The following is a 21,947-nucleotide window of genomic DNA, read 5'->3' as shown; positions in this document are numbered from 1 at the left end:
AAAATGCTGTTTCTGAAAAAATACCACAGGTCATATTGGCATCTGAAATTAAATTCAGTAAACAATCTATACGGATATAAATGTCTACAGGTGTTAAAAATCAGTATTAAATTACACGTTTACCTTAAGGGCAATTCACACATATTTATGTTCAATTACATAGGTAATGTATAACATTTTATTCAATTTTATCAAATTCAATTTCCTATTGAATTTTAATTTCTTTTCATAAAATTTTCGATCTTATTGATCTCCTAAGGTATACATACGAGAGAACTAAAAATATGACTTGCCCAAATGGAAAACGCATAAATCATCATTTTTTTCATTATGCCATTTTATTTACCGCATACAATTTGACATTTGTGGATATTCAACACAAACATTTGTCGAGTCAAATTAACCATTTAATTTTGATCACACCGAGCAAAGAATGAAGTGTTTTTTATTATGAAATAAAACAAAACTGAATAGCATTCATATGAAAAAAACATAGATTTCAATATGTAAATGCATTCGTTCATTTTAAATCTTTTCAGTAAATCGCAACTTTATAAATAATATTTTTTTTTTTTTGTAAATGAAGCATACTTCAAAGGCTATCTATGGTTTACTTGGATATATAAAGGTTTTATAAAAAGACTTAGGATGAAAATATTGCAAGGAAATAAAACTATAGTTATAGATATGAAGTCCATCATTTCCTTTACATCATTTATAGCAATTTCATATAAATTCAATTTTTTAAACAAAATTTCATTTCACTATGGTTGTTTTTGTGGGGGGTAGTGCGTGATCCGTACATTAAAAAAAATTAACTTCCTTGTTCTTTTTTTTTGTAAATTTCTGTTTATTATTTTAAAAAAAATATATGAAAAAATCAACAGCTTTTATGTATTAAATATTTAAAAAAAAAATTCTGAGTTTCTTAGTTTTTTTTTTTTTTGTATTTTCGTTTTTAATAATAATTAATAATAAAAAAATTAACAAAATTATCATATTATTTCGCTTCACACAAAAATTGTTCAGTTCGTATAAAAAAAAACCAAAAATAATAAAATATTAATAAACACAAAAAACATACATAAGAACTATACTATACAAACTCATAGAATGTGATAGAAGGAAGAAGGAAAGGATAGGTTGGGATAATTATTGTTGGATATAACAGTTGTGTTTTTTTAGAGGGAAATAAATAAAAGTTTTATTCTTAATACAATACAGAAAAAAATAATAAAAAATATTTTATTCAATCAAAATAAACTAAAACAAAACAACATCGCATTTTCTTTCTTACGAGAGAAACGATGTTTTTTGTTTTTACATGTAAAATTCATTTTGTTTTAGTTCATTTTAAAACTTTTTTTTTTGCCATTCATACTTTTTATAGCTTAAACATTTAACAAAGAGAAGCAAATGCGAGTATATTAATAATAGTTAATAAAAATATATTTAAAATTAAAAAATCTTGGTGGTTTTTGTCGTTTTGTGAAAAAAAAATTCTTTGTATGTAAACAAACTTTCTAAATGGTGGCAAAAAATTATTACAAGAAAAAAAAAACAGCCAAAAATATAACAAAAGGTAAATGCAGAATATTGATACAAAACAAAAAATTAAATAATTATACAAATTTAAAAAAAATTTGAAGTGTTTTACATATGAAAAAAAAAATAATAATAATAAATAAACTACTACCGCAAACAAAATGTGTAGTCTGTTACATACAAAAATTATGTGTTTCATTTTTGTTTTACTAAAAATAACCTAAAAATTAATAAAATTATAAAAATAAAAAACAAAATCGCTTAAAATATAGACATACCTCAACAATAAAAACAGAGAGAACAGAAAAACATGTATATATATTTGTATTTTTTTTTTAATAAATAATTTAAAAACTTAAAAGGGACCAAAAAAAGGGGGAATTATGGAAACAAAATGAAAGTGTGAGAGCAAGAGTGAGCGAGCGAGTATATGGGTGGGGGGTCAAGGGAATAACAAACTATATCTTAAAAAAATAATAAAAAAGAGAGAAGACAAAGAACACAAGGGAGCGAGAGATTTACATTATAACAAAATTAAATTTGTAATGAAAACTGAGCTTTTCTATTCCACAAGAAATGAATACAACACAAAATAGTTTGTCCACTTGTATTCTTTAAACAAAGAGATTATCAATTCTAAATTCAATTCTTAAATAAATAGAATTCCAAAAAGTATCCTGGTCGGTTTCTTAACCTACAAAAATAAGGCTTGTGTGCCTAAAAATCTAGAGATTAACAAGTGTTGTCCATTATGAGAGCAAGCGTTTGAAAACGCCGTTTTTTTCTTCTACACTCTCAAATGAGAGAAACTTTAAAATCATCAAAAGCTCAGTCGTATGTGATTAACTAAAAATAAAAGAAAAACGGAACACATTAAAAACCAAAGAGAGAATAGAGCAATTTTTTGATCGCTCTAAAATATCTAACCTAAGAGAGCATACACATACAATTAAATAAGGGAGGTTTCTTAATTAAGTTTAGAATTAAAAAAAAAGCATCATCATTAACTTGTGTTTGTGGTTTTTCATGTTTTTTGTTTTTGTTTTTTGTTTTTAAGTTCCTTTTTTTAAGAAAAATCAAAACAAAGCTCAGTCCATTTTTTGTTGCAAAAAGGTTTTCGTTTTTTTCTTTTTTTGCTTTTTTTCGCGAAAAAGTTAAAACCCTTAACGTTTCTGTGTAAAAAATATCTTATTTTACACGTCTTTACCATCTATAATTGTAGTAAATTCACTACTAATTTTAATTATTCGTTATGTATATATTATGTTATATGCAGGCTTTTTTTTTAACTTCTTTCCTGTCTAAATCATCATCTTAAGAGGAAACCATTTATTCTTCCTCATAACCTATATACTTTAAAATCAACATAATTTGTAATATTTTTCTTTTTTTTATATATATATGTGGTATATGTATAAAAATAATAATTAAAACAAATAACTAAATAATAATAGTAATAAAAAATAAACTAAGTTTGTGTGTTTTGTGTCTATCATCAATCTCAAAACAATTCAATAGCTTTTTTTTCCTCTCTCTGAACTATAGAGAGAGGGGGATCGAGTAGGAGGGGAAGAGAATGATTTCGGAATTGTACAAATATAGATTTCCTTGTTTTTGCAGATAAGAGGGCCATAGAAGTAAGTAAAATATGTGTGTTTTGTTTTTACAAACCCAATGGTGGTACTTGCACATAACGATAAATATAGAGACGATAATCTTTGCTGGCTAACACTACACTGCCATCGTCCATTAATGCCACATCGAAGCATTGAGCATGTTTTACTTTCGATTCCAATGCCGAGACCAATTGACCGTCTTGGGTGAAAATAGTCAAGTTGAAGTTATTATGATTGTCAGCTATTAAAATTTCACCGTTGGTATTGATGCCCACACCAATGGGATAATTGGTAACGCCTTCACCTCCGATTTGACGTAAATACTGTCCTTCATAGTTGAATACTTTGACACAGTGAGCCCGATTGTCGCTGATGAAAATCTCTTGCTTATCATTGACCACAACACCATTGGGGAATTCCAAGTGTTTGCTGCAGCCAAACTTGTGCAATACATTGCCATTCTGATCGAAAATAATGACACGCATTACTTTGCATTCTACCACAATAATACGGCCCTTGTTGTCGACGGTAACACCACGGGGATGCTGCAAAATATTTGCACCAAATTTACGTACAAATTGTCCGTATTGATTGTAAATCTGTATTTGGTGTGTTGGTGATCTCTCCGTTACAATGATGTCACCCGAATTGCGTACTACCGCCACCCGATTGGGATAGAGAAGCTGTGAGTCACGTTTACCGCATTCGCCGAATTGGAATTTGAAGCGTCCTTCTTTGTCGAAAATTTGTATGCGATGGTTGTTAGTATCGGCAACTATGATGTCGTTTTGAGCATTAACTGCCACGCCGCTGGGCTCTGTGAATTGACCCTCCATAACACCGAACTCTCCAAATTTACAATGATAGATCATTTTTTGTCGTTTGATTTGTGATTTGGGTGGATAAATTGAAGCCGATAAAAGCTTGGAAGTCAAGTCCATGATGGAATCTGAGCTGGAGCAGCCACTACCATTTGTCATATTCAAAGCGGTCAAAGCGCTAGTGGGCAAGCCATTTGTCGTGGCTACCGTGGTACATGCCGAGCCATTTGCAAGGCTATTGGTTAACATTTGTGTAGGAGTGGCAGTGGTGGAAAAAGGATCACTGGCATTAGAGGAGAATATATTATCTGAACCACCATTACTCCATTTCTCATATGGATTGTTTACTGGCACACCCACAAATGCTGAAGCGGCCTGTGTTGAGGATGCCGAATTGAAACGTTTTGCCATTAAATCATCAAATGCTGATCCATGGGTGGATTGTAAATGATTTCTGGTACCCAATAGAGCATTGGAGTACGAGGACTCCAAGAGCTGGGCCGATAAACCCAAACCACCGGGCAAATGTGAGCCTCCTGTTACGCTTGAATTTGAGGAACCACCACCATGTGATGAAGATGACGAAGTGCTTTGCGATGGTCTGGCAATGGGTGGCTGTTTTGTTTGCTGTTGCATCATATCGCCGGCTGAAGCTCTAATGTATCCGAATGTATTTCTTACACCAGCCTGTATCGATTGGTAATTCGACATAAATTCCAATTCAAAATGCATTTGCAGTTCCTGCATAGCTGCCTGTAATTGCAATTCTAATGTCTTGCGCAACATCAGGACCTCGGTGATGGTGTGCGCCTTAGGTGATCGCTCAATGGCATCGCAACTTTGTAAAGTTTTTTCAATCAAATCCTTGGATCGTTGTATCCAAGCGGAATGTGTAGCCATTTTGGCATTGTACAAGCCCTCCAGTTCCTTCATCAATTCCTGTTTTCTTTCATCCAACATGGAACAGAAGAATTGGTATGTTTCATTAACCTCATTGTGAGCTTTTTGATATTGCAATTTGATTTTGGACCCATTGAGAATCTGATTGTCTCCCGGTGTATTATTGCTGCCAATCAGTGAGACAATTTCTCCCACCTTACCACGCAAATCGGCCAAAACTGTTTGTAATACAGTCTCGGGTGTTGTCTGCTGAGCGCCAATCATATTATTTAGTGATCCCAGGCCATTCTCTTGGACATGTTCCACCTCATGCATACCGGATGAATGCTCCTGAACAACACATTCCTTGCAAACCAAAGTGCAACAAGTGCGACAACTAAATTTCAAGACTTCATTTTTGTGTCGCTGACACAGTAAGGACTGTTGACTTTGCAAAGTGGCTTGCAAAAGTTGTTGCTGCTGCTGCTGATGCTGTGAATTTCTCAGTGAAGAGGGTAACATGCTAGAGAAAATGTCATCTTGGCCTAAAACTGATGATGCGTCGGGTGAATTCATATCATGGTTGTTATATGATGTTGCGGCGGCTGCTGCAGCTGCTGCGGCGGCAGCAGAACTTAAAACAATTTTCGACAATTGTGATAGCGGTTGTTGTTGCGGCTGTTGTTGGTGCTGCTATTGTGACAAAAAGAAAAGAAAATAAATTAATTCAAATAAATAATAGGTAAGATTAATTTATTTATTTAAAAGCCGGAATGTATTCAGATTTTTCGAATGCATACCGACCTTTTTGCTAATTAACACAAGTCTTAACTTACCAAAGCTTTGAGAATGGAATCGTTTGCGCCTGAATTATTATTTTGTTGTTGATTTTGATGATATGTGGCACCGGCTGTGACAGCGGATTGTTGTTGTTGTTGGTGTTGCTGCTGCTGTTGTTGTTGCTGCTGCTGCAACATCATTGTAAGCGAACTGGAGAATTTAAAGTCCATATTCATTTGTGAATTATTATTGGCCTGTGTTGTGGCACCACTCTCAAATCCCTTAATCAGACAAACATTATGACCATTGAAACAATGCATAAATTCATGAGCCGTACAACAATTGCCACACAAAAAACTTATGCAGTCAAAGCATTTGGCTACTGCATCGGATTGTTTACTTTTACAAGCGGTACAACGTGGTGCCGCACCGGTTCCATTAGCTGTGGTTACATTGATGACATTGCTATTATTTCCCAAAAGCGTTTGGCATGGACTACCTTTACCACTGCCGATGACACCGGGACCACTACCACCTCCTGATCCACTGCCACCACCATTACCGCCACCAGAGTTTGAGGCGGTGCTAGATGCACTACTTGATGTGCTACCACAACCACTGAGACCACTGCTTGACAATGACGATGTGGATGATGCCGAAGAGGCCGATGAAGAAGCCGATGAGGTGCTCGACGCCGAAGATGACACCGAGGCGGATATTGTGTGTTGACCGCCCACTACTGTTTGTCCCACAACACTGGAGAAATCATCACACATAGCCGAATCGGATGCCGGTGGAGATGAACCGCTTAATGTGAGTGGTGAATCGGATAGATAACCATTGTGTTCAATATAGGATTCAATCGAATTTGTACCACCGCGTATGGAATCCAACGATGGTGTTGGAGATGTGGCCATTTTTATGGCTACGTTTTGAAATTGTTGGGGGTAATGTTGTTGGTTTAGATTTTCTCTTAGTTTTCCAATTTTGAAGCCGTTTATGTATTACGGGCAGGGTGATAAAAAAGATGTGAGTTGAAGCCTGTAAAGGAAGACGAAAAGGAAAATATGTAGTAAAAAACCGAATAATAGATATAAACACTAAAATTACAAATAGAAAAAAATGCTAGCATGCCGGCCCGCCTTGCATAAAAAATTTTCATGATTGTAAGGAAATTTGGTGTTTTGTGGGATAGAAAGGATCGTCTTTAAGCTCAAAGCCACAATGACTCTGAATTCACACAAAATGATGCTACAAAAAAGTAAGGAGTAAATCATGGAATTGATAAATTGTTGAATTTTTTAAAGGCGACTTTTTATATTATTTATATGCCACCCAAAGCAGTTACATCTTAAAAAAACATGGAAATCAGAAAAATATACTCAGAAAGAGGGTAAAGTAGTCACTGTTTGCTAAAATAACAATCATTGTCTGTTAAACTCGATTACCCTAAAGCATGCTTTGTTTGGATAAAATAAATAAATATGGTAATATAGGAGGTTTTGTAACAAAATATAGTGAACAAGACTCAGCACCATCACATAAAGCACCCAACATAAAAGGCGACGCCAAACAAGTAGTGCAAATCTTCTCTTTGGATCCGGAAGTGATGCAAAATTGGGGAAAAAATTGCAGAAGCGATTAATTTAACATGGGCTTGTCATAGGACGGATGTCCAATTTTTTAAATCAGATGCACTGAATTTGCATCACTTCTTAACCCTCTAATGCCCAATCCCGCCTTTAGGCGCGATTCATTAATTAAGAACGTTTTTAGTAAAACACACCTTAAGACAACAAAAAATGGGTAAAATAAAAAGAAAACTTAGTATAAACTATTCAAGAGGCTTTGCAGCATACACTGTATTTTACCGTATAATTTTTTATTGCTTAGTTTTCTTGCTTTTGTGTCGTTATATAATTATTATGTTATAATGTTTAATGGATTGTAACGCTTGTCTGATAACTTTGGCACCACAAATATTTTAAAAATTCACATTTTGATTATTTAAATCTTTTTATTTAGTTATTGTTGAATTAATATAAAACAATAAAATCGATTTTTGCCCGGCAGTTTCATTTTAGTTTGAAAATTCTATATAAAAGACAGATATGAAAATTGTGTTTATAAAAAAAGTGTGTCACTTTTTATTGAGAGTGCCACTTTTTGTACCACTATTTAGAAATTGTCAACGTCAATGCTGGTCATGGCTTCAATCACAGTTTCATGCCAACACCAAATCGATTAGAGCTAGACCGAAGCATCGGCTTCGGCATTCGGCCAAAAATCGATAATCGGCCACGAATCGGTATTCAGCGTCAAGAGGACGATTAACCGAAGCTTTTTGAATAATTTATTTGATATTGAATTGTCCAAGTGTTGAATTATTCTCCATCAAAACACCCAGTACAAATAATACGTAAAAATTATAAAAAATCTTGTTTTGTCACTATAACATCAAATGAATTACCTTTTATTGTTGTATTTATGCATTTGTTTAAAAAAATATTCTAATATTGAATTAAAAAACACCAAATTTGAGGAAAATAATCGGCTTCGGCCGAACACCGGCTTCGACCAAAAAAAAAAAACCCCTTCGGTCGAGCTCTAATCGGTATTCAGCGTCAAGAGGACGATTAACCGAAGCTTTTTGAACGTGTTGAATTTTTCTCCGTCAACACACCCAAGTACAAATAATACGTAAAAAAAAAATATAAAAATTTTTGTTTTGTCACTATAATATCAAATGAATTACCTTTTATTGTTGTATTTATGCATTTGTTAAAAAAAAAATATTCTAATATTGAACTAAAAAACACAAAATTACTTTAATTACAAATTTGAGGAAAATTGCTTTTTTTGCCGAACAACGGCTTCGGCTTCGACCAAACCCGCTTCGGTCGAGCTTTAAAATAGAGGTGTGCACGTGACACGAAATTGTCGTGACTCACGAAAATTTTCGTGATTCGTGCGTCACGCTCATGACAACAGCGTGAGTCACGAAAATAATATCTTCGTAAGTGTGCGTGAGTCACGAAAATAATATCTTCGTAAATGTGCGTTAGTAACGAATTTTAGAAAACACGCTCACGAAAATAATCCCTCTTACGAACATAAAATGCTTACGAGTTGAATTCACTTATAATTTTAGTGACACCTGGGATGTTAAGAGTTTAATAACACTCTCGATTTTAATAATGCTCATGTTTTCAGACACTTCGGTAAAGTAAATTAATCATAAAATTATTCGTGAGTCACGATATTTTTCGTGAGTCACGACGTTTTCGTGCGTGAGTGTGCGTGAGTACAAATTTTCTTTTCGTGAGTGTGCGTGAGCGTTGGTATACGTACATCCTATCAGTAAAGTTTATTAGGAGATATAACCACGGTTGCCACTCATGCCAAAAATAATCTATCAAAATTTCAAGAAAATTTTACCGCAAATCTACCAAATTTAAAAAAAAAACTTATTTTGAAGTTTTTGATGCAATTCAATCAAAATTTTATTTCAAAAGAATATTGGCAACATTTTTGTCAAAATTTTATTGTCTATAGAAATTTTTTCCAAATTTTATTTCTAAAGAAAAATTTTCCACAATTTTATTTCTATAGAAAATTTTGTCAAAATTGTATTTTAAAATTTTATTTCTGTAAAAAAAAAAAGAAGTACCTCCTATTTGGAAAATTGTATTTCTATAAAAAAAATTTTATCAATAATTTTTTTTATATAAAAATAATTGGAGTACTTTTTAGTTGAAGAGGAAAAATAGACAATTTCTTGTAGAATTCTACTACAACTGTGACAACCGTGGATATAGCACAATTTTGATTAAACTAGAATGGTACATATGAACAAATAGCGCATTAACTGTATGCTCTGTAAACACTTTCCACCACTTACTCATTTGCATACATATATCAATCATATGAACAAAAAATACAAATATCGAACATTTTTTTTTAATACTCAAATAATAACTCATTTTTATTTTTATTTTAAACAGAATAACAATACATATTTAAGAATGAATTCATTGTAATAGCGGTTTGTATAGGAAGATAATTGAATTATTTTTTTTTTAGTGCAACAGCTCTTATTTGCTAAGTCCCATTTCACTTAGGATTTTGAGAGCATTGCTAGCTGCATCTTCTTGAGACTCCATCGCATTAGCTCCTATGCCATGGCATATTTGTGGTGGATTTGTGGAAATCATAACAATCGAAAGAAATTCGTTGTGATTGCCTTTGGGATAATCGGAAAAGTCCACTTCAAAGCCCATTAGACGAGCCAAATATAGCAATTTATCTTTCATATAAAGTCCTGGCTTTGTGGTGGTTGATGTTGTTGTTGTGGCAGATGTTGCTGCTGCGGTTGCCGAAGAACCCGAAGATGCTGCTGCTTTAGACTTCTCAACAACTGGAACTGAAGTTGAAACCATATTTTTTCCACTTTCCTCTTTTTGTGACAATTCATTTTCACCTTTATCATCTGGGGCTTTCGGCTCGTTATTTGTCTTAACGGCGATTTCCGTAGAATGTTTCGAAATTAGAACCTGATCATTGGAATCTTTACCCCCTGATTTTTCTTTTTCTTGGTCATTTTCCTTAACAGCCTTTTCATTTCCATCTAAACCCAATGACATTAAAAAGTTCTGAGCAGCATTTCGACGAGCAGATTTTTTACTATTTCCAACTCCACGAGCTGTTATATCGTTGGCACTAACCTCCACAACGAATTGTCGCTGGCGTGCCCTCTCTTTGCCACCCTCATTGATTAACTTGAATGTCGGCTCCTTCTCTTTATTGTGTTGGAAGAGTTCTATCAACTTGGTTATGGGATTCGAAGGATCTGATTCAGTATCAGCGGATGTTGATGAGCGTTTTTTCGATTTATCTCTACCCCTAGGAGTGGCCTCCTTGTTTTCGGAAGTATTTGCAACTTTAGAAGAATGAGACGAGGGACCGGCAGACTTTCTGGGTGCTGCTCCTTTAGTTTTAACCCGCTTCGTTGGCGATGTTGTAGGCGTTACAACAGGTGGCAATTTGTTAAGTTCGTCCAACATCTTTTGTGCCGCCTTTTTCTTGGAAATCTTTTTTCCAGTTCCCTCAGCTACTGTCTCTATATGACCAACAATACAGGCTGTTGTGAAGGTGCGCATATGTGCTGGGCCATCTTCACGCAATATTTTGAAATCCACTGGTAGATTACGTTTGATGCCAATTTCAAAAACCAACGATATAGGAGACTTGTTCTCGGGGTCCTCGCATTTGTCCTCGTCACTTTCCTTTTGCTGACTACTCATTTGCTCCTTAAGACTTTCAATGGCTTGAGCTGCAGCATCATGCTTGGCCTGTTGTATAGTTCTACCACTTCCTATAAATTTTTGAGTGCCAACTATGAGCGTAATCTTGCATGGGGTAGAAAATAGAGCAGAAGTAACAGGATGCTGATTGGCAGCAGCCACCATATGAGGTGGTAAAATTGGATAGCAATGTTGATAATTGCTACCGCCTCGATGATGTTGCATGTGCATAATGCCGGGATTATGAGCCAAGTTGGGTACAAAAGTGCCAGCACCACCAACATATTTCACATTCCCTCCATGCAATTGGTTTTGAACACCGAGCGCCGCCAAGCCTCCACCTTTGTATCGTGGATGGGTCAACCTATCGTTTGGATTGCCCATTTTGGGATCTGACACATTTGCAGCCGGTTGTCTGGGATCAAAAATGTAGTAGGTCTGAAGGCCCAATTTCATAGCCAAGGCATTTAGCTCTACAGTGGGCGTGACATTAACTCTACTCGCACTTTGGTCATCGTTACGGCGATTCACTTTCGGTATGGGATGTTTGTATTTGGTTTTTTGTATAGCCTCTTTGGCAGCCAAATGTTGGGCTTCTTTTATTTTCATACCCTCGGCCATATATTCTTCATCGCCCAATTTAAGGGTAACGGTAAATCGTTTGCAGTGTGCTGGACCATTCTCGCCAGTTAGGCGATACTGGAATGCTATCTTATTGAACCGCGCCAAATCATTGACCAAACACATGGGTGTTTTCTCTCGAGAACTTTTCAAATCCATGCCTTCTGTATTGGCTTCAATGTTTGATGTATCGATTGTGTCTTTGTCATTACTTTTTTGGTTGTTTTCATCCTCTGGCCGTTCTTGTTCAGCTACATTTTTTCCACTATTAGCATTATCCTTAGAGCCATCTTTTATGGCCTTCTGGTCTTCTGATAATGGTAATGTGTCTAAGCTTTTTTCTAACAAAGAATTGGGTTTCACGGAACTAACTACATTTTCCACCATGTCCTTGTGGATGGTGGTCTCAGCAGTAGTGCTTAATGTTGTACCAGCAACCTTATCTCTTGTTAGAGAAGCGACTCTCGGCGTCGCCGTCTTTTTGATGTTAACTTCAAATTGCCTAGGAATCTCTGATATTTTCTTCGAGTTGGAAGTATAGGATTCCTGGCTCTGATTCTGTTGCAAAGGTCTACTACTACGGGTTTCGTGTGAAGCAGTGTGAATATGCGGCGCAGCTACCGTGGACGAAGAAGTACTTGGAGGGGTTTCCATTAAATATGAAGGAGTATTAGAATAGTTATGTTGTTGATGATGTTGTTGTTGTTGCGTTGGAAGGGTTTGATGTAGTTGTTGTTTGTGGTGATGATTTTCCATTATAGGTTTTGGACCTCTTGGTTTGTTTAGTGATGGATTGTGATATTTTTTGTTCCCACCTTGGTTTCCCCCTAGTCGATTGTAATGCATATATGGTGGTACTACACCACCGCTGTTGGGATTTTCAATGAAGTTGTGATAATTCTGTGCACGATTTGGACGCTGTTGCATATTTGGCACCATTGCTGGTCCTGATGCATAGCCCATGGGTGGCATACCATGTGGAGGAGGAGGAGGTACCTGCTGCATTGCCGATGGCGGAGGAGCCCTTATATTATGATGATGTATGTGCCGTGACATGTTTGGTGGAGGTGGTTGAGGTACATTAGTTGGCCGATTCATTTCCGTATAAGAGTGTGGCGTGTTGTGTCTGTAATAACATAATGTTTTGTTTGGTATCACAAGCACAGTCAGGATTTTTGGGCGTTATTAATATAATAAGAAATTAAGCCCGCTCTTCTTCGTATGCATACGAGGGTGGATTGAATCATACTTTGTGATCTAGCGTAGAAACAACAAAAAAATATAATTTTGTTTTTTTTTTTCTTGTTCATTTCTAAAGAAATTTATCAGCATCTTTTTCGGCCATGCTCGCACGCACCTCATCCACATACAACAACAACAAACCCTCCAATATTCAAAATTTTGTATTTTTCTGCTTTCAATTATTAAATTAATACTTTTGCTGCTATATATACAAAAATTTTGATAAAGAAAATGTGTTAAATTTTGCAAGAGTTTAATAATGCATACAAGTGGTATTTTGTGGCAAGGCATCTCATGTGTTTTACGAGTTAATCGCTAGTTTTTAATCATAATTGTTAGATGATATTTATTATATTAAAAAAATTTTATAAAATATTTAAACCAAATAAATATTATTGAAAACGAATTTTGACGTGAAACGCTTTTAAGATCCGAAAGTCTTCAATCCACCCTCGTATTTACGCAGATGGGCACAAGCACTTGCAAAACACACACACAACAATAATAATATAAAAATTATTTCACTAATTTGTCTTTTTTCACATGCAGTACTTAAGGAAGACATACGAATACAATTAGGCAAATGGAGGAAGATCTACGATTACGTTTCTTATATTGTTAAAATTTTTTCAGCTTTGAAGTACAAATTAACCAAAAATAGTCCTTCGATCCGTAGATCTTTACGTTTTGTGTTATAGCACGTACTTGTTGTACTGGAAGTTCACTATGGCACGCACAATATTTCAAAGAAATTGACTTCAATGAACAAATTTTTCATTTTGACCCTAAAATCCTGCAACACTACATGGGAATATTTTTAATAACTTTGTGCAACCACATGTAATGGAGAAAGGAGTAGTCTTAGATTCTTAGCGCCAAATACCAACCAGCTTAGAATCTAATGCCTATGTAAATTTAGCCATGTTTGTCTAACTAATTATATATCTTTCTACCTACATACAACATAAAATAATCATTCTAAAATCAAAGTATCTATAAGAGGAAAATTTTTTGGTGTCTGACGGAACCTGTGATAGAATCCAGACACCCCTAAAAGTAATAATTTTCGAACGAGTGTGCTTATGTGCTTATGAAAATGAAACCAACAAACACTATAATCATATATCAGCCTTTAAATTATTATCAACACAAATATATTCCCTATTAGGGGCATGTATACATTTCATATAGGTCAACTACAAAGAAAAAAAAAATATTACCAAATATTTTCTTATTTAAAATCCTAATTTAATTTTGAAAACGTTTCAATTAAAAATTAATTGATCATTTCTTTAATTAAATAAATCTAAATTAAAAATTAATTGGATCAAGTAATTTCGTGATTGAAGGACAACTTTTTCTAAATAAGAAAAAGTCGATTTTTTCGAAATGTGATCAATCGAATTTGGTCACTATAAAAAGTTAATTTTTAAAAATTCGGACAAATCGATTTTAGGATTTGTCCGAATTTTTAAAAATTGCAAAAATCGATTAGATGATTACGAAGATCACAAAAAAAATCCATCTTCTAATTTGTATCACCTGAATATATGTGGTGACGTTGATCGAATTTTTGATACAGATATCCGTTTAGGCTGATGTCGAGCCTCTAGAAGACTGAAATTGGGTGTTTATTTTTGTCCAAGACTTTACAATTGTGAAGTTATGTACCCAAAAAATTTGAAATCTGATTTCTAATACAGGAAAATATGGACATGATGGTTTAGACAAGTACAGTTTTGATGCAAATTTCATATAAAATTGAAACCAGTCGAAATCAACATAGTTCTTATTTGTTTTATTAAAAGCAATTTTTACAGTTTTAGCTCGTTTTCAGCCCTTTATTGATATAGCATGGGCGGATCTACGATTTCGATTTCTTATAGATATTATAGTTTACTAGAAATTTAATAAAATATGCCCAATAAAGGATGCTTTTATCGAAAAGTTGCCAACCAAAATTTTTGTAATAAAAAACATGCATTCACAATGTCCATCTTTAAGTTTTTGAATTTGCGATTAAATTTTATTCAAGATCTCCCTAAATTCAGAATTCTCTCTAGAATTACATAGTTATTCGAATTCCATGAGAAATCCATGTATTATTCAAATAATAAAGAGAGACATGACGAGCACTCAGAATTGAGGGTTTTGAACAGTGGAAGATGATATAAGATAGAGTTGTGAGGTTAAGGATGATAATAGGTAGAGTTGTGAGGTTAAGGACCTATTTTGCAGTACTTCATTCACGAGATATAATTCTCGCGATATCTGGAAGGGAATGATAAAGAACCTGAGCCAACTTGAAAACAGGGACAAGGGTCCTAAAATAAGAAACAGGACGGGTTCGAAAAAAACATAGGTGAAAAGCAAGAAAACTTGAAACCTATATTCAACCTAAACTATGTGTTTGGATATCCATTGCAATTTCACTATTCACTATAAATACACGAACATAAAAATTTGGTATTCTGAATTCCATGTTTTTTCGCACTTGTGAGCATTCAGCTGATTATCACATATCACAAAAAAAATCACGAGAGTGGATAATTCATAATTCAACTTCCGAACATTTCGGTAAATCGTGGAATTGATCCACATTCTCCAGGTATGCAAAATACAAAACATAGGAATAAAACTAAAATTTTCTTCAATATGTTATATATACATACATATACGAAATATATACAGTGAAGGCTATCAAACTGGGACACTCTGAAAACCCTACACCTCCGTTTGTTAGGAACAAATCTACTTTAGCAAAAGTGGTTAAAAACAAACCATTTTTTAGTGTGGGATAAGGAATTTTAAAGCGAAAATGTGAAGTAAAAAATGTGTCGGAAAAGCATAGTTTTTGAGATATCGACATCTGAAAATCGGTATTTTCCTTTATATTTTTTGTTAATTCTGACAGCAATTTTTCATGAAATGAATGAAATTTTTTGAATGAGTTTTTGGTAAAAATAGTACATTCTAAAGAGAAAATATTAAGTAAACATTTTATCGGAAGAGCGTAGTTTTCGAGGTACCGACCCTTTAAAATTGGGGTATAGGTGGCAGCCCTTCGACCGGGGTTTGAGACTTTCTCCTATGGACAGGGTCTACAGTAGGCTAACGCGAACCCAAAGTGGATAGGTGGCCGGTCTTCGGCCGGGGTTTGAGACTTTCTCCTATGGACAGAGTCCAAAGGGGGCTAACGCGAAACCAAAGTGGACTGGTGGCCGGCCTTCGGCCGGGGTTTGAGACTTTCTCCTGTGGACAGGGTCTACAGTGGGCTAACGCGAACCCAGGACATCTCCGGGTCCATGTTATTCTAAATATATTACTTTTAGGATGATTATGTGAGACGGATATTAAATCCAATATATGTACGTGATAATGAAAACTTTAGGGGCCCGTAACTCTGTAAATAGGACTTTTCGACAAAAAGTGGTATATAAAATTTTGTGTTTAGAATCAAAAAGTCTACACGCTGGCCAAAAATTGGACCAATCGGACCACTTGTACTAAAGTAGATTTAAGCCGTTTGCCTCATAACTGGACATTTCGCAAATGTGGACAACATTTATGCGACCGTGTGTTTCCATCTTTCGAAGATTTCACTGGGCAGGGCACATAGATTGATAAATATAATACTGATTACACAAATATTATAAACCTGTTTTTTTCCTTTTTTACAAAGTACTTCAAATTCGAAAACTTCTGCAATGTGGCAAACGTTTTTTTTTTTTAGCATCTACCCTAATAAACACCAAGATTCATGTGCTCGAGGTAACGGTATTTTCGGAATTGCAAAGTTACACTAATGATAGAAATTGTATAGCAAAATTACTTTAAAATATCCTTTATAAAATATGTACACAAAATCTTACCTAATCTGATTTGTTTATAAATAACTTTTTGTGTTATTATAATGATGGGTTGTTAGACGTCCTTATGGTCAATATTTATTTTCAATTTCCTATGATGTCTTTCGTTTGTTCTTCTTGAAGTTTTGTTTATTTAACTTGAGTCTCTTTAAGATTGTAATAACACTATTACTTGTAGCCCTCTTATTTGTTTTGTTATTGTAATGATTTGATTAGATGCTTTTTGTTGATGATTTTTGTGATAAAAGCCCATTTGTATGGATAATACAGTTCCAATACATTTCCTATTCGTTATTGCTACAACTTCCTTCGCTATGCTTTCTCTTGCTCTCTGTTTCTCTCGAGAAGGTTCTTGCCCTCTCTCGCGCGCTCTTACACACACACACACAATGGGTACTGCGGATGTTTTTGGCGGCGAGCGATGGGGTGCTACTGCTACGTTTTATTCTGCTTGATGATGAAGATATAAAATTTCTATTTTGTTTTTGTTGCGCTCTGCTTGTTGTTGGCTTGTTCGTTTTACGTATAAATTTTTGTTGTTGTTGTTGAGTGAGATTTTGAAGTGCTCAATTCACTTGAATACAAAGAGTATTCAAGGCTTGTGAAGACACACAAAAAAGAAATCCTGGAAGAGATGGAGAAACAGAAAATGGAAAAGCATTAAAAACAATTAATGTTAATTAAGTCGCATAATAAAATAAAGCACACTAGTAGTGAAGAAAATGTAATTAAAAGAAATTACATTATGGCCTGAAAACATATGTTTGTAAAATATATTATTTGGATATACCCACACCTATCCATACATAAGCTATGTATAGATGAAGGATTTGTCTATATGTCATTTTCTCAAATAAGAAAAAAAACAACCGGCTCCGTACTGCAATTATTACCTACCGATGACGTTACAAAAAATTGATATTTTTCTATTTGTAGCAGGATATTAAACTTAATTAGTCCATATTTTTCTTCGATTTCCAGAAACCTTTTTAATTCTTTACTAACATTCGATGCCGAATTAAACTATGCGCTAGCTAGCTTGGTGCAATGAGAGAACAGTAAGTGAAACGACCCGGGAAAACATATTGACTATTCTTTTCCTCAGCATGACAGTACAAAAATTCACCACAATGAAGAGACCATCACAACAAAAATAAAGAGATAACACGAAATTTGAGGCACAAAGAACTTGGGTCGGCAGCAGCTCAGTTATGAGAACTTAAAAACACCCCAATAAACACAAACGTTTGAAAAATACTAAAATGCAATAATTTTTCAAACATTTTTTCAAAGGATTAGGGTAATATTCAAGTTGAGAAATTGTTGAGAAAATCGCGTTCTCAACAAAAAACAGACATTACCCTCAACAGTAAAATTCAACACAATAGCATTAATCTCTCAATTGTAATCCTCAAATTGAAATGCATTGCTACTCAATAATTTCTCAAACAGTTTTCAATGTGAGACAAATTAAAAACTAATATTGCTGCGAATATTTTCTAACCACAATTTGCATGAAAGTCAATCCCAGTTCTTACTGAAAGTCAACAATAAATTTCTAGTGATTTTGTACATTTTATTAATTTTTTTCGTTAAAAATATAATAATATTAAAAATAACATTAACAATATATAAAAATAATAATATGTTATAATACCAATCAAAACATAATTATCTTATTAAAGGTATTAATAACTAAAACTATCAATACAACTTTAACGGCCATTTTCATGTAGCTCCGTTAGGCTTTAACTGCCAGTTAACAGAAAGTAAATTGCAAATATCTTCTCTCCAGTTAACTTTAACCGAAAAATTTTCGTCAGTTAAGTTCCTAACTAGCATATGGGATATATATGCAAGATGACAGCTTCGTTCATAATACGGTTTAAAAGTTGGTTAGTTAACGGAACACTAACGGAGCTTTATGAAAATGGGGGTAAATAACTTAAACATTTTTCATGTATAATTTCCCCCATAATGTTGGTGTCACATAACTATTAATTAATTAATTATTAATTAATATGCTGACAATTTCAAATAATTACTATCGAGGAACTTGCTGGCCTGCGTGTTAGAAAAGATTCCATCAAGAGGAATTCACAAAATATCAAACTGATGACGGAATGTAAATTGATGTAATGCACATTTTCATCCAGAAGTTCTTGATTTAGGAACTGTTGCACTTTGTTTTAATTGGTTGCACTTTGCAAGTTTTCTGGAATCTTTTCTTTGTTGTTTCCTTCATCATTTTTTCACCGGTCAACATCTTCCAAGAATATAACATCCAATGATTTTAGTTTTCTGCAAAACAATCGAGTTTTGTGATTTCCATTACGTTTTCATTTCACTTTTTATTTTGACTTACCAATTATAATTACCGTTTTGGATTAATTTCAGTTTTATGTCAATAAAAATAACTGACCACGTACTTCGTGGCACAAAATGTATTGAAACCCACAAAATTCCTCAAGAACGTTGGTGTCACAAAATTCTTGTAAAACTCATTAAAATTCGGGAAATTAGCAAGGAACTTGATGACTAGAGAGTTAGAATAAATTTCCAGCAATTTCAATTCACAAAATATCAAATTAAACCGATGATGCGATGTAAATTAAACTATAGGCGTGATGCGAATTATCACCCAGTAGTTGATATGGAAAAGCATAAATACCAAGTTTAATTCATTGTACTTTGATTTATGGAAACTTTCTCTTTTCGATAAGCCACCATCATTTTTCATTGGTCAACCTCTTAATGTTTCCAAGAATGCAGCATCCAAATATTTTAGTTTTCTGCAATGAGATTTAAATTTAGTGACTTCTCTAAAGTGTTGATTTAATTTTTCATATTGACTTACCAATTATTATAAACTATTTGAAGCAGTTCCAGTTACTTGTCCAACATTTTTTCATCGGTCAGCTTTTTAATGTTTTAAAGCCGGTACTCTGTTCGGTTTTCGCGTTGAAACTCCATACAAAACCAAAAAATGCGAAAAATTTGCGAAATTTTTTCCATTTGTGATACTTTGTTTTTTCGTGTTGAAAAACTGACGTTTATAGCACGGCGCCATTTGCAATGTGAATTAAGAAATAATTTATTTATTAAAAACTATTTGTGCGGGTTTATAAATCAAACACGGAGCATATTTTTGTTCCGAAACTATACAAAGGATCAAAGGAATAGCAGATCAATTGCCCAAGGAAAAATAAAATGTTATTTTGTAAAAACAAGCAACAACCACCAACTTAATCCAATATCGCTCCCTGTAAAATAGCGCTCCAAGCTACCTAAAAAAACGCCGCTTTCTATGTGCGAAATAATGGTTTCCATAAAAATTTTTCGCAAGAATGAACATAGTACCGGCCTTTAAGGAACGTAGAATCCATAATTTTAGTTTTCGGCAAAGAGATATAATTTAGTGTCTTCCTTAAAGTTTCATATCATTTTTTTATTTTCACTTACGTATTATTATAAACTATTTGGAGTAAATTCAGTTTTTTGTCTAAAATGTTTTTTATTTCTTTCAATTGACCACGAACTTCGTTGCACAAACAAGTATTGAAAACCACATGGTTTTTTCGTTGCATTTTAGGGCAGTGTTTTGTCAAAGTTTTCTCATATTATCTTCAACCCCTTTTCAAAGATTTCGTCAACATTTTGGCAAATTGGAAGTAATTCGCAAACAATTTGAAGATGTATTGAATATGAGCTGTTTCAAGTCAAGTTGAATTTATATTGATAATTATAGTTACCCTCAAACTGAAAAGTTGTTGCATTTGAAAAACGCTCATCCTGTGTTTATTGGGACTGTCAATGCCTGTGTGTTTGCTTGCTACTGCCGTTAAAATGCAACACAACATTCTGTGGGGTTTACATGCAATATTACACAACTGTGCAATTTCTACGTAGTGTTGCCATATTACTGATTTCGGTATATGCATAGGCAAAAGTCCACTTTACACGATAATATTGTTGATCTTAAATACACATTAAGGAAAATAAATTAATAAAACAAACGTGCAAAAATCGGATGGAGAATGTTTTTTTTTTATTCTCATTATAACTATCAACGAAATAACCATATGTTAGTATCAATCAAACAAGTTTTCTTCTGCAAAATGCATTATTTTTACGTAGTAATGAGTTTTAAGTCACAAAATAACGATTAAAAAATAACTTTTTTTGATAGTTATTTTTAATCGTTTTTACGGCCCCTGGAACAAATTTACCAAAATATTATTCCATACACAATATTTATTTGAAGCAGGAACATCCTAGGTAGCTATTGAAGCTAATAGCAATTTTATTATAGAAAAAACAATACTTAAGCGGGGCCCTACATTTTTCATCACACAAAAAGAAATAAGTCGAAATAAATTTGAAATCTTGTTGATATCAAACAAAATTAATATGTTTTTATCGTGATGTTCCCTTGTTAAATAATTCCTATAATTTCGGTATAAAAAATTGATTTTATTAAAGCATGGCAATTTTCATTATAGAACTCTATACAGAATTAATATATCTTAAATCCGTCAACCATCCTTAGTCATTTTTAGTATTTCCTATTTTGAGACATTTATGGTGTTTTCTTTTCTAAAAAAAGTGCTTTGCCTTCATTTTGTCTGTACATAATGCGCATTTTTTAAATGATACCAGCAACCTACAAAAATGCTATCATTTCAGCGGGCAGAAAAGAATTCAAAGAAGGAAACAAGGCAATCGCAGCACTCTCGTTTGTTGGCAGTGCTGAAAATGCCCGCAATTTGCCTTTATACATTGCGCTATTTTCACAACAGACTTCGAAGCCTTTTCGCACTATTGCCTGTTTTTTTAAGAAAAGAACCTAAAAACTACATTTTCCGGGCAAAATGCAAAAAAAGTGCGCATTTTTTACAAGATAAGAAAACGCCATTAGAGTCGTCAAAACCGGTGGACCGGTTTATCTTCTTATACCGATTGTCGGGTTTTTTCAGAACCGAGGTTTTCAAGGCCCCAAAACCCGGCTTTCGGTTTTTATATTTTCATAGTAAAATTGTCTATTTAACGCTAAATTTAGGCATATACATCTGGGCTTTTAACAAACTAAAATAAAAATACTTCCACATAGTTGCAACGAACATTTGAATGTAAAAAAATGTATTCAACATTTAATAAATTATGGATTTATTTCTTCAGTTGATTTTTTGTGACAATAAATTAGATTTTCCCTTTAAATTTAGGTGATTTTTTAAAAACCGGCTGAACCGATTATTTGTTTCCAATAACACC

The 21,947-nt window shown here is 33.7% G+C and overlaps 1 protein-coding gene across 5 annotated transcripts in view; it reads right to left on the bottom strand.

Moving 5' to 3' along the window:
* Nucleotides 1-316: 316 nt before the first annotated feature.
* The window catches only part of brat (tripartite motif-containing protein brain tumor), a 42,581-nt gene continuing 20,950 nt past the window's right edge, over nt 317-21,947 (bottom strand). For 2 of the 5 annotated variants that reach the window (XM_075294106.1, XM_075294109.1), the window contains exons 2-4: nt 16,680-17,301; nt 5,698-6,682; nt 317-5,554 (exon numbers count right to left, since the gene is read on the bottom strand). In XM_075294106.1, the coding sequence (XP_075150221.1) occupies nt 3,209-5,554; nt 5,698-6,558 (3,207 nt within the window). In that variant the 5' untranslated portion in view covers nt 6,559-6,682; nt 16,680-17,301 and the 3' untranslated portion in view covers nt 317-3,208. Of the gene's footprint in view, nt 5,555-5,697; nt 6,683-9,616; nt 12,692-16,679; nt 17,302-17,573; nt 17,891-21,947 lie in introns of those variants that run through there. The other 3 variants (XM_075294107.1, XM_075294110.1, XM_075294111.1) reach the window with 3 other exon arrangements.

The sequence above is a fragment of the Haematobia irritans genome, chromosome 2, assembly GCF_050003625.1.
Source record: "Haematobia irritans isolate KBUSLIRL chromosome 2, ASM5000362v1, whole genome shotgun sequence".
Classification (NCBI taxonomy): domain Eukaryota; kingdom Metazoa; phylum Arthropoda; class Insecta; order Diptera; family Muscidae; genus Haematobia; species Haematobia irritans.
The sequence above is the reverse complement of the archived record's forward strand: the minus strand, read 5'-3'. Positions and strand labels throughout refer to the sequence as shown.